At 45.7% G+C, this 12,948-nt stretch overlaps 1 protein-coding gene and 1 long non-coding RNA gene across 4 annotated transcripts in view; one reads left to right on the plus strand and one right to left on the minus strand.

Annotated features, from left to right (window-relative positions):
• Window positions 1–6,285, minus strand: part of VLDLR (very low density lipoprotein receptor) — a 31,892-nt gene extending 25,607 nt beyond the window's left edge. For all 3 annotated transcript variants that reach the window (XM_090274142.1, XM_090274141.1, XM_090274140.1), the window contains exon 1: window positions 6,031–6,285. In XM_090274142.1, the coding sequence (XP_090130268.1) occupies window positions 6,031–6,112 (82 nt within the window). In that variant the 5' untranslated portion in view covers window positions 6,113–6,285. The remainder of the gene's footprint in view (window positions 1–6,030) is intronic.
• Window positions 6,286–6,742: 457 nt separating this feature from the next.
• LOC150013087 (uncharacterized) overlaps window positions 6,743–12,948 on the plus strand; it is a 175,641-nt gene continuing 169,435 nt past the window's right edge. Inside the window, exon 1 of the long non-coding RNA XR_016510798.1 lies at window positions 6,743–7,102. This is a non-coding gene — a long non-coding RNA (uncharacterized LOC150013087). The remainder of the gene's footprint in view (window positions 7,103–12,948) is intronic.

The raw sequence follows: 12,948 nt of genomic DNA on the forward strand, positions 1-12,948 counted from the left end.
TCATGTTATCCTTGTTTCTCATCTACCAGGAGTGGGCTCAGAAGTTACCCCTTAAGTGAGGTCTTTGATTCCTTCATTAACTGGTTAGGTGTGCTCCGGCTGCTTTTCCATAGTCTCCAATGCCTGTCATACAGCTATCATGTACTGGGATGCTCTTACCTACTTACCTGTTCCTATCTCTACAAATGAAAATCCCCTAACATGGGGCCTGGAATTTATCTTTTTGAGACCTGGTGTTTGACATCTAAAGATTCTTTTGGAATTAGTGAGTATTCATCGATGCATTAGTTGACTTGTTAGCTCACTAATAAGTCTGGTCTATAGACTCTTCTCAAGTATTGTTCCCAGCTATTCTGAACTTGGAACCAAGTGTGACCAGTTGTTCCACTAGCTAGAGTGCTTTGAAAGAACCTAGGTTATGAAGGCCACTCTTCCCTATGCCTATGAGGGTACTATCCCCTCATCTTTGTGGCACTTTATCATTTAAAAGTGTGCTTTTTCACACTTATCTGTCAGTGTGAGTGTGTCAATGTGAGTATGTCAGCTCCATTTCCATATGAGGAGAGAGGTTTGATATACAGGGCAAGTTAGCCATGGCTGACTGGTAGAGTTAGAAATTTAATGCAGGAAACCCGGATTTTACTTCAGACATTTCTTTGTTAATGTTGGCAGCAATTCATTGTGCTTGAATCGAATCACCTTTGTAATATCATCTGCAGAGATGGAAGAGTTTTTGGCTATGTCACATTAGAGTCTAAGCTTTTGTTGATTTGTGGGGAAACTTTGTAAGCCGTAACCAGGTAGCATGTGGGAACTACAGTAATTCTCAACTGTTGTCAGTCTCTTTTATGATTGCCTTACCCACTGGGTCTACTCATTCCTATCCAGTGTTTCTCTTACAGGCTGTCTTTGGATCACTGATTTCCTAGGTTGACTTCCTCACTTGAGTAAATGCCAGGAAGGAAGGGACCAACCACCTGGTCACAGTGTCCCTGTGCCTGTGCCATATGCCATGTGGTAGGTGCTCTGTAGATAGAGGTAAGGTGGTTTCAAGTATATGTACAAAGTAGGTCAGCATCAGTCAACCTCCTGCTTAGTAAACCTAAAGATCAGTTAATAACTCAGATCTCGGGAAGACTTCTTAGGACAACTAAAGATTAAAGGCAGTTTCTAAAATAGAAACCCTACTTACTCATAGTATTTTGGGGAAGTATTAAGTTATAACACAGAAAGTTACTTTCAAATGTTGTATTTAAGGGACATAATAAGTTAGAACATATGAAGTAACTTGCAAAAGTTGTCTTTTGCCAAGGTTTGTAAAACCTTGGGGCAGCTTGTAAGCCCCACTCCATCCCCCACTGCCAACATCAGCTCTAGATACATAAAGGCTACTAGCCAGCAGGGCCAACCTGGATGACTAAAGTTGGTGACAAGATTAAGCATTCTAGCCAATGGTCCCATTTTACAGTTTCTGGCCCTAAAGTTCTCTCTTAAGTACAAGGCCGCCCTCCACCCCACCCACCCATGTAGCATCTCTGAGATAAAAAGTGGTAAAGAATTCCTAAGCAGACATGAAACCATTTTTTAGTACAACCTGTACTTACTCTCCCAACACCTAGTAGGCATTCTCTTGCTTTATTTAGAGCCCCAAATAGCCATCAGGCCCAAGCTTTCATAGGAAACTTCATGTAAAGGGAAAAGTGTGCTAACTTTAAGTTATCACCTGCCATCTCATTTAGCTACTGCAGTGCATCTAGTGGATCTAATAGGTGGTATTTGATGTCTAGAATTTTTATTGCAAATCAACAGAAGAGCTTAGCAAAGAGATACTGACTCAAGTTGAAAAATGCAGAGTGAAATTGAGATGATTTTTGTTTATAAAGCGAGGTTCTCCTAGAGCTAAGTCATAATCTGCCTTGAAGTCCTCTGAAAGCTCTCCTCCAATTTCCTGGCTAAAAGCATTGTAGGTGGACCACGTCTGCTCAACAGGTACTTCTAATCCATCACCTCTGCAGAAGGTATTCTTGTACTCTTTGTCTGGAATGTTGTCCCCATGCTGTGGCTTCCGTACTCTCATGAGATTAACTTAAAGCAAAAAGGAGCATCCTAAGCAATTTTGAGACTACCAGCTAAGCATCTGGACAACAGCTGTATTAGCCCACCCCTGAAGCTCTCCTAAGGCAGGTACATTTATCATAAGCATCATCACAGACTTTATCATAGCCTCTGAGGCATGTAATATTTTATAGGCTAGTATATAAAGGTGGCTTTTCAAAGAAAGGTCAGCATCCAAAGTAAATTTAATTATGACTCAAAAGTCATATAGGTAACTGCCTACACTTGATCCCCATTCCCTCTATTGAAAAGGACAGCTTTAGTCACATTCTGCGAGAAACAGAAAATGGTCTAGCTATTTAATGAGTTATCTCTATGCTGTGTTTGGAATCTTCTGGTCTTTGGATCAAAACCCGAAGACATATGGCTGAGAGCTATCTGTTTCCCTGATCTTGCGGCCATGTTCTACTCTAGGAGTTCTTGTTACATCTTATCAATTTGATACTCCTCCAGAACGGCCCTGGCTGGTTTAGCTCAGTGGATTGAGCGTCGGCCTGCGAGCTAAGTGTCGCTGGTTCGATCTTCCAGTCAGGGTACATCAGAGAAGGAAAACTCTGATTCCAAAAAACCTCCGCTGCCTTGCGGCATACCTCTTCAGGGGAAAGGCTAAGGGAGTAAACCCCGACAGAAAATCCGGAGCCGGAGTCCCTAAGGCGGTTTGACGTTGTAGTCAACACCGGCAACTCCTGCAGCGCACCTGAAGCCAAGCTGTATTGACTCCGTCTTTCCCTTGGATCCTTCAGCTGCGAAGAGAGGGGGGGTCTGCTGCATGGGCAACAGCAGACCCTCCATATTACCCTGCCCAGGCTCTGTAGCTTCAGCGTCATCACAAGATGTCGATTCAACACAGGAGGAGACAGATACCATGTCACTCCCGAGTCGGACTGCACAGCCATTCTCGGCGGTGCAGATAGACTCTTAAGAAGCTACACCATCGTCTCTCGAGACGGACGGCTGCCGCCGCCGACGACTCCTCCAGAAACAGAAGGGGCTTGTGACTACTTTTCATCTTTTCTAGAACTATAAAAACTACTCAAGTGAAATTGAGTTCATGGTTATCCAATTCTATAAAAAGCAGACACACTTCAAACAGGCCTTCACTTCTTTTGAGCATGGAGGCTGCTGTAATTAAAATATGCATTTTTATTGTACTAAAGTCCTAACATTTGGCAGCTCTACCGAACTTGGCCATTGTATGTGCTTTAGGTCTCTGGGAATTCAAGCAATAAAAACAAAGAATCAAAAGGACACAGGACAGGTGCATAGCTAAATGTCACATGAAGTGGCCCAAGGGGTGATCTGGGGAACAAAGCTGCTCCAGGCTTCAAGAAGCTGTCACTACCAATAAGGGCATGCCTGGTGACCCTTCTTTAAAGAGCCCTGATCACATGCTCATTCTTTGGCCTAGATGAGAATTACAACAATTGCCATACATTCCCTACAAGAGAACCAGGTTTATTTCCCTCTTGCCAGTACTGGCATTTCAGCAACCCACACCCCACAATAAGAAAAGTTCAGTGTACTCTTTCGCTAGTTTTTAGCCATATCTGAACAGCTCTCACAAAACCTCTGTTCTTCCAGGCTTTGGCCTTAACAAATATATGGTACTCCAGATCCTAATCTTGACTACCTAGGCTGGAGGAAAATGTCCTAGAACTAGAACTTTTGCAATCAGGTATCCTACACTACTGAATTTTAACTTCTCTTATTAGCCTGCTTTAAGTTCCTTGCGGTGGTCTTAGAGCATACCTTCCCTATTCTAGGGTATTTTAGGCAGCACTGTGAATGTAGAGGGACAGGGCCAGAAAATCACCCGACACGCCCTGGGGCTTTGAACATCAGGCAGGAGCCAGTCTGGATTGCCTTGGGGTCCATACCTGCCCCAGCAGACCCTAAGTTCCCTGCAGTTCTGAAGGATGTGCCTGCTTTCCTTTGAAGGATTTAAGCCTTGCATGGGCTTCTGTTTCCACTGCATGCCACATATTTCATAAGTGACTTAGGGGAGCAAAAGGATCCTCACCTACCTAATCCAGGGTGAACATATGGCTTCAACTACTTTCAACAGTTTGTGTGCATTCCTGGCATTCTATAGGATGAAGTTAACCTCCAATGTAAAGCTATGTTAAATTAAGAGCATTACACACAGCAAAGAGGACATGCAGTAAAAACCAATATTCTTTCCTACCTTCCTGGACAGTTATCAGTAAGTTCTAGTATAGTTTAGTCTTTCAAAATAGTGTGAAAAGTGTAATGCCAGTAATGGCACTATTCTGAAAAATCATTTAATAAGTTAGTACTGCTCAACCATTAATGATTAATGTTGGAGTCTGAAAACTTGGAAGGAGGGATTTCACGCCTCTCAGGTTTGTTATACATTAGAGGCCATCCTCAGGACCCTCCCGCCAGTTCGGAGGAGTCCAGGCAGGAGAGAGCATTGGAGCGAACAGTAGTCGGTCTCGGCCCGTCGGGTCTTTTACGCTCCCTCAAAGATAACACTTCTCAGGCAGCTGCGGAGCCATGTGACCAACCTAAACGTGACCCGGCGGCCAGCCAATCGCAGAGGGCAGACAAGTCCGTCCCAGCCTCACAAACGGAGCCAAAGGGCAGGGGGCATTGGGAGCCTTAAAACCGCCAAGTATTGCCCGAGAGGCTGCTTGACCACACACTTTAAAGTTCGCTCTCACTTCGGGAGACACGTGACTGCAGGCAGACAGGCGGGCCTCCTCAACCCAGGCAACCGGGAGCTAGGGACTCAGGAATGGGTCCTTAGGACGGGGCCAGCTTTCTGTCCTAACTCCCCTGGAGCTGGCGAACAAGCCCCCCACGGGTGTCCTGTCAAGACCACTTCAGGAACCGACCAGGATTCTGATCGGACCCTCTTGGAGGGGCTTCCCGTCTCTCGCCCAGGAAAGTTGTGCGGCCCCAGGTGGGAGTGGCTGAGGACAGAGGCTCCCAGGCCCAGTGTGGCAGACCCTGGGCACTCGACAGAGTCACCACCGCCCTCCCAACAAGACACCGCCACACTCCACACACCAGCTCTCCACTCCCTTTGATCTATTGTTTAAAATGACGGCTAATTACAGTCACTAGATTAGGACTCAATTCCTTTCTCCTCTCGAGGAAATCTCACCGGAACAAGGATCAGCAAACTAACCTGATTAAGTCTTTGTTCCACTCCCCTCCCCCGTTCAGCTATAGGAGAGACCCACGAGGTTTACAAATGCGGTGGGAGGGGTGCCAGGGGAGACTGGAGAAACACCTAGAGAGGAGTCCTGTTTCAAGCCTCGCTCGTCCTCTAACCTTCACTCCAGAGAGACAGCCCGGCAGCACCGAGGGAGTCACAGGCTGCGCACTTCTCGAGCTCCGCGGAGACTACTGGCTGCAGACCAAGCGTGCACCCCCTCCCAGCCGTGGGGGGCGGGGGGTTCACAGCCCCGGCCGGCACCCGAAGACGCCCAGCCTCACCCCCTGCCACCACCCTCCCTGAAGTCCGAGGAGCGCGCCCCGGGCTGCCGCGCACGTCTCCGCCCGGCCCTCTGCCTTCTTTCTAACACTCTGCCTGGCAGGGGAGACAGAACCATTGTTCAATGGCTCAGAAGCCCACATTCCCCAGTCTCCGCCATGCGGGGTAGAAAACGAGGCAACGCCGTGGCTCTGGGGAGGGAGTGTAAGGGAATGAAGACTAGTTCAGGCAAGGCTTTAGGACACCCCAAACCTCACTGTCCCCCACGCCCGGCTCCCCGTAGACGCGCCGCTGACAGCTCAGAGGCGCCACCAGGGTTGGGAGGGAAAGAAGGCGAGGAGAGCGGAGAGACGCCTCCTAGGAGGGGGTGTGCAAAAGGAGCCCCGTGCCTTGGGGACCCCAGGCGCCCGGCTGGGTCTGGGAAGCCCGCGGAGGGGCGCGTCCTCACTCACCTGCTCCGGTGGCGTCGCTCTCCCCCGGCGGCCAACAGAGCGCCAGCAGCAGCCACAGCGCCCAGCGCGCGGACGTGCCCATGGTGCCCGGCTGGATGGTGCCGCCGCCACACAAGTTACCAGCCTTTAGGAAAAGAGGAAGGAGGTGGGGGCAGGGGGAGGAAGGGGGAGGAGGAAGGAAAGGAGAAACAGGGAAAGGGAGCAGGGAAGTAGAGGACACCCCCTCTCCTACAACTTGCACAATCCCCACCCCACCTGTCAGCCCACTCACCCACCCACCCACCCACCCACCTCCCCGGGCTGCAGCAGCGGTGCAAGCTGAGCCTTAGGACAGAAAATAACGCGGGCGCTGCAGAAGAGGGGAGAGCAAAGGAGGGGAGGATACGGGAGAGGAGGGCAGAAAGGAAAGAGGGGGTGGGGAGTTGAGAACCCAGAAGAAGACAGAAGAGAGAGAAGCTAGCAGCGAAGCACCGACACCGGCGGTGGCTGGAAGAGCGGAGGAGCGAGGAGGAGTCAGGTGGGGGAGTGGTCAGCAGGGCGGCTGGGCAAGAGGAGCCGAGGCTGCAGCCGGGTCTCCGGGACGCACTCCTCTTACAAGCTCGGGACAGCCGGGTGCCTGCGAGGGGTGTGTGTGAGTGTGCGCGAGTGTGAGCGTGAGTGGCCGTGGCCGCCGCTGCTGCCACCCGGACTGCTCCTGGGGCCCGGAGGCTCCAAGAGTCCGCCGTCCGCTGGGTGCTCACGGGGGCCCGGGGCGGCCGCTGGTTGGCTCACTCGCAGCCCTCGCCTCCAATCCTCGGTGCCTGCCCTAATTTCCTGATCCAGGGAACCTGCCGCCGCAGGAGCTGTGCGCTCCCTACAGTCCTTACTGTACCCTCCCGGCAGCCGCCAACAGTAAATGCAGCAGCGGCAGCAGTAGCAGTTAGCTCTGATGCAACTACTGCTGCTATTGCCACCGCCTTCCCACTAACGGGGCTTGCAGCCCCGGGCGGGGACTTGCAGCTTCCAAGGGCAACGCGCATCTCTCTTACCACCCTCTCCTGCGGCCCAAAGAGAGGCTGGTACTATGAGGCTGGTAGGTAGCATCTTCCTCTGGCCTCCTCTTTCCATGAGAAGGTGGTGAAGAGAAGGGGGTCCAATGTTTAGGTTGCACTGATGTGGGGTTCGGAATGCCTGTCTCAATTGCACGCTGAGATGCCATTTTTGCTAAAAATTAAATGTGTCTTTAAGTGTGTGAGGGTGTGTGTGCGAGCGCGCGTTGTAGCTTGTCCTCTGTAATAGAACAGGACTAAAATAACAGTCTGGGATGAGGAGGAGGGAAATTGCTAGCGCAGCTCTGCATTCTCTCATCAACATTGGAGTTAATTGCTAATTGCACAAAATGATAGTTTGAGGGCCTGTGATTAAAAGCTTAACCTTTTCTTGTTTGGGGGAGGGGAAACCTGGAGGTTTATTCTTCTTGATATAGTTTGTAATATTTAATTACATGGCTCAAGGAGCAAAAAGGGGAGCAAAGGCATAACTTCTATAAAGGATTGATTCTTGTTTTGTGCCTGGCAGTACAGCCCATGATTTGCTTTGTGTGTACTTCAGTTTTCTTACACATTTTCCCCTGCTGTGGTCTGTTAAATCTGACAAGACACAGAGGGCACACTGAACTGTTTCACCTTCTTAAATAAAAGGCTTATACATTTTTAAATTTTGTTTTTATTGTGAACGCTCAACATCTGCTCATTTCAATAGGACCATACTCTGGCACTCTTCTGTTGGTGATATGGGAAGTGATGGGCACCAACTAGCTGTATTCTCCTTGTCCTGGTTCTCCTGGGTATTTGCCAAGACTAGTTATTGAGTAGGATGTTTATTAGGAATTTGCTGTATCCAGGAGACAAAGAGGAAAAAAAAAAATTCCAGGAGTATACACTTCGGTAGGACCAGAGACTATCCAGATTGTGAATGATAAACATGAAAGGACATAATTGTATGTATTGGTGGGGTCTTGCACAGCAGCTCATTTTGAATGCTGTTTTGCCTACCTGTGGTTACATGTTTGAAAGAGACCTACAGTAGCCACACATATGTTGCATGTGAAACTGATTTAAAATTTGTTTTATGCCATTTAGTAGTGATGATGCATGCAGATACTTTTCACTTAGTAAGCATTAAGGTGTGATGGTAAAATCATAGGGGAATGGCATCGTCAATATTCTGGGGATTCTGAAAGACCATCTGATAATGAGCTGGGTCACTCACTATACAGAAGAGGAAAGGTGGTAGAGGGGATGAATGGCCTTAATATAAACAGATGCAACATTAATAAAGTACTATGGCTTATTTTTAATATTTTACTGAAAGATAAGAGTATAAGTTAAACATTGATATAGTATAATAAGACTTATCTTTACAAACATGTGTTATGCTTTCTATCTCTCCAAGGGCTATAAATCAACTGTTGGTGAATTTAGCTGCAACTCTATGTTCAATCCTTTAGCTTTTTTGTTGAATCAAAAGAAAGCATAACTTTTGACTCTGACTCTGATTGGCTATGTAACTTGGGAAAGTCACTGTGCCTCTCTGTCTGCCTTTGACCTGTACAGTGAAAACAAAACCAATCCACATACTATCAAAGTGCTCTATGACTTCAAGGACCATCTTTCTGTAAAGCACTGGTTTTTAAAAGAGCAGGTTTATGAAGAGTAATGCATTTGATTTATACAGAAAATAAATGAATGACCAAAAAGATACATTTATCATGAGTAGAAGCTGGTGTGATTGAACTAACTGGGCTTAGAGAGGTTTGACACTGCTGGATTCAGAAGCCTCCAGGTAAATGCACAGGCGATCCCATTCTTCCCACAATCCACCACATTCATTTGTTTGTTGGAGGAGCACTCATTGAGCACACCTGGGTGGGTGGCAGGCAGGCCTGTGCTAGGCAGTGGGCCTATGGAGATGCTTATCCCAGGAGTTCACTCAGGACCTAATGGGAGAGGCAGAGAAGTAGCAACTGCAGTACCCTCTACGGTTGCACTTCCTGGTATCCTCATGGTTGGGTGGGACTGAAAGAAGAATTTTGGCCAATTTGTGAGCAGGAGTTAAAGGATGCCACTTGCAAACTGGAGGATTTAATTAGTTGGATGAGACCCTTTCTTTTTGTCTACATGATGGCAAGTAATGTTCAATGGAAACAGCTGCTTCATGAGCCCAATGTGTGAGTGATTAGAATACAGTAGTTCTCTGCTGTCTACCTGTCTCTGGCAATGGTCACATAGAGGTCAGCAAATGTCCAGTGGCTGTTTTGTATGGCCTATCAATAAGAATTAGTTATATATTTTTTAAAAAGGAGAGAGAGAGAGAGGGAGAGGGAGGGAGGGAGAGAGAGAGAGAGAGAGAGAGAGAGAGAGAAGACTATGCAACAGAAACCTTATGTTGCTCACAAAGCCCAACATATTTACTATCTTGGTCTCTAGAGGAAAAATCTTGCTAATCCCTAACACAGAGTGAATGAGAAATAAGTCTTTGTTTGTCTTATCTACTGAGCTTTATTATCTCAGCATGACCTAGCATTAACCTGACTGATACCAGAGGTGAAGGGGGAAGGAAGGCCATGGTGAGCAGAAGGAAGAAAGGCAAAAGAGGAAATGCAAGGGATTCAAGATGGTTCAAGAGTGGGGGTCAAGTGACTAATGTTGTGAAGTAAGGCAGAAGAAGGCAGGCAGAAATTGGATTATGTGGAGGTTTATATGTCATGCTAACACTTTGGACTTCAGCAGGCCATAGCGAGGACTTGTGATAATTTATTTTTAATTTTTAAAAGATGTATTAAGTTATGTAATTTATTATGGAGTAATTATAAAATACAGAGAAAAATAAAATAATTTTTAAAAAGCATACTTTTAATATCCAAAGCTATTAACATTTTATTTCTTTCCTTTTAAAATGTATTTAATTTTGTCCTCAAGTCACAGAATTGTATTGACATTGTTATAATTGGCCCACTTATGGCTCTTGTTATTTATTTACTTATTTGTTCATTTACTTTTGTAAATTAAAGACAAGCTATCCATGAGCCCACTAATAGAGTCCAAGAAATAGAATATTCACATTAACACATATCCACCTAGGTGCTCCCCCCCCACCCCCCATCTCCCAGCCTTTGTCCTTGGAGGGTGCCACTATTGTGATGGCTTTTGATCAGAGGCCAGTGTGTTTCATAAAGTTCACTCTGTCAGTGATATAAAGGGCAATTTATTTGGGAAGTAGAGTAGAATAAGACCAGAGGAAGGACAGCTATAGGCTCTGGTGGTAAGGGAATACATAAAGAAAGGAGGGGAAGAAGCCATTATAGATAGAAATGCTCACATAACTCTTTCATGAGTTTTCCTCCCCAGTCCTCTGGATATAGCTCTTAACACAGTGTTTTCCAAACACGCACAATCCTTATGAATCTCCAGTAGTGTCTGCTAAAAGTACAGATCTCCAAGCTCTTCCTCAGAGATCCTTACTCAGCAGGTCTCGGGCAGTGCCCAAGACACTGTATGTACAGCCTTACTATAGGGCATTCATAGGATTCGCCATGCTTAAGAAACTTTCTTAGAGAATCCCTCTTGAATGCAGTTTTAACTACCACGTAGCTTTTCTTCTCTCAAACATGTATATATTGATTTGTCCAACTTCTCCATATAAAATGCTAACATTAATTTTGGACATTTTTTTAAAATTCTATAAACGAATAAATATTGGCAGCAGAAGTAATTTGAAGGACTGATTAATGTATTTTCTGTACCATAGCCCCACCATAGGAAGTAAGAGGTACAATGAGCTGTCCCCTTCTGCAGTAGGTAATGGTAACTTTCCAGGCCTCCACTGCCTCATTTTCTAGTTGTGTGACAGCCCAGTGACATGAGTGGGATTTACCACACTAGATTCCCTGTGTAGGGCCTGATGCTCTAAATCAGTGGGTCACAAATTTTAGCTTTCATAGACTCACCTGGAAAGCTTGTAAAAACATGGATTATTGTACCCCAACCCAAGATTTTCTGATTCACCAGGTCTGGGGTGAGGCCCAAGAACTTATATTTCTAACAAGGCCCCAGGTGATGCTGATGCCATTGATTAGGAATACACTTTGAGAACCACTCTTGTAAACCTGCCAGTGTAACTTCCCCCTTCAGACACTGTGATTGATTCAAGGCTCCTCAACCAGTCTGCCTGTGGCCTTCTCCTGGTCACACTGATGGGACATTTCAGCTCTTAACACATCATACAAGTCAGTACAGTTACAGCAAAGTGTGGAACATTTGCTTGATTAGAAAGGCCCTTCTTCTAAGCAATGTGCTGTATAGATATTAGGCCAGAACTGTTGTAACCGCTGTGCCCCCAGGAAGGAAGCCCATTTGAAGACTGACTCATTAGGAAAAGGAGCTGAGGAATTCAGAGAAATGGCATCCAAACTTACCTTAGCCGGAGCCCACGTTAGCTTTTCATGAAAGCTGCCATTCTGTAGTGCTTCTCACTTACCTGAGCCAATAAATCCCTTGTATTGTTTAAGCCAGTTTGTTTTGAGTTTTCTGTTACTTGTTACTGGACTGGTAGACGTGCCTTGTTGAGGCATGTAGTGTGCTTACTGTAAATCATTGAGCAAAACTCCGCATGTGGCCATCCACTGGAAATAATATGCCTAACTCCTCCTGGAGAGTATTCAAAAGAGAAAGGCAGGTATTAGTATGGACTGTCTTAAACAATTGCTTTCTTCGGCATCCCGGTAAGGTCAACGCCCCACTCTCATTTCAACCTCAATTCAAATGTTTACTGATGGCTTAATACTAATGAACCCCTATTGAGGGTTCTGAACTAACAAGAATATTTTTTTTGAAATCCCATGTCCAAAGACCATTTTGCAGACTGCTTTTGAACAACTTCAGAAAGAAAAAATATGGCCAAATATTTGGTAACAAATTTATGGGTAGAGTGAAACTTCAAAATGGGTTGAGTATGAGGTTAGACCAGTGGTTCTCAACTGGGAGCTATTTTGCCGCCCAGTGAACATTTGGCAATATCTTGAGACATTTTCAGTTGTTATGCCTTGGGGAGAGGCATCATTGGCACTTAGGGGGTAGAGGCCAGGACTGCTGCTGAACACCGTACAGTGCACAGTACAGCCCCCACAGCCAAGATTTATTTGGTCCAAAATATCAGTGCTGCTACAGTTGAGACATCCTGGTGTAGACTTAAGAGAATTCAGATGATTTTTGTAATGTGTGAACTTTTTATCTGGAGAAGGGTAGGGAGACTTAGCCGAATAAAAAGATGTTCTCTCTCTGATCAAAGAAAGTACCAACTGAGTTTTGTCCCGTGGATGACAGATGTGAATATATCATCAGGTTAGTGAGTAGATTTACAAACCTAGGAGATGTGAAGCAACCCACGAGTTGTTTGCATTTCAATTGAAGTAGACCCATGTAAGACATCTACATTCCAGCTGCCTTGTGAACTCTCTGTTGTCCTTGATTGTGCAGTGTTGTGTTTTGTTTGGCTTGTTTTACAATGCAGTAATGAAGTGCTGGACCACTTCTCCTTACTTTCCAGAAACTCTAATAATTACATCCTATGATTTTGTACCCAAATTTGATTGTTTTTGTCATAAATGCAATTTATAGAAGGTTTTTGTGTGTAGAGTTATAGCATTAAAATTACTTAGGAGTTTCTATGGAAATGGAGGCTTTGTGGCCCCTACTGGGCTAGCTAAGTATAGATGCTTTTTAGGACATAAGCACTTTAATTTGCAAGTTATGAATAATGCAGCAAGTGTTTAAGCATGTTACATTTAACCATGAAAATTCCATTTTCAAACTTTCGGGAATTTTCTGGGAGTGGATAGTAAATGCATATAATGTGTTCTTATTTGTTATGTGTGTGATT

Source organism: Furipterus horrens, unplaced genomic scaffold (genome assembly GCF_987537825.1).
Source record: "Furipterus horrens unplaced genomic scaffold, mFurHor1.1.pri manual_scaffold_4, whole genome shotgun sequence".
Taxonomy (NCBI): domain Eukaryota; kingdom Metazoa; phylum Chordata; class Mammalia; order Chiroptera; family Furipteridae; genus Furipterus; species Furipterus horrens.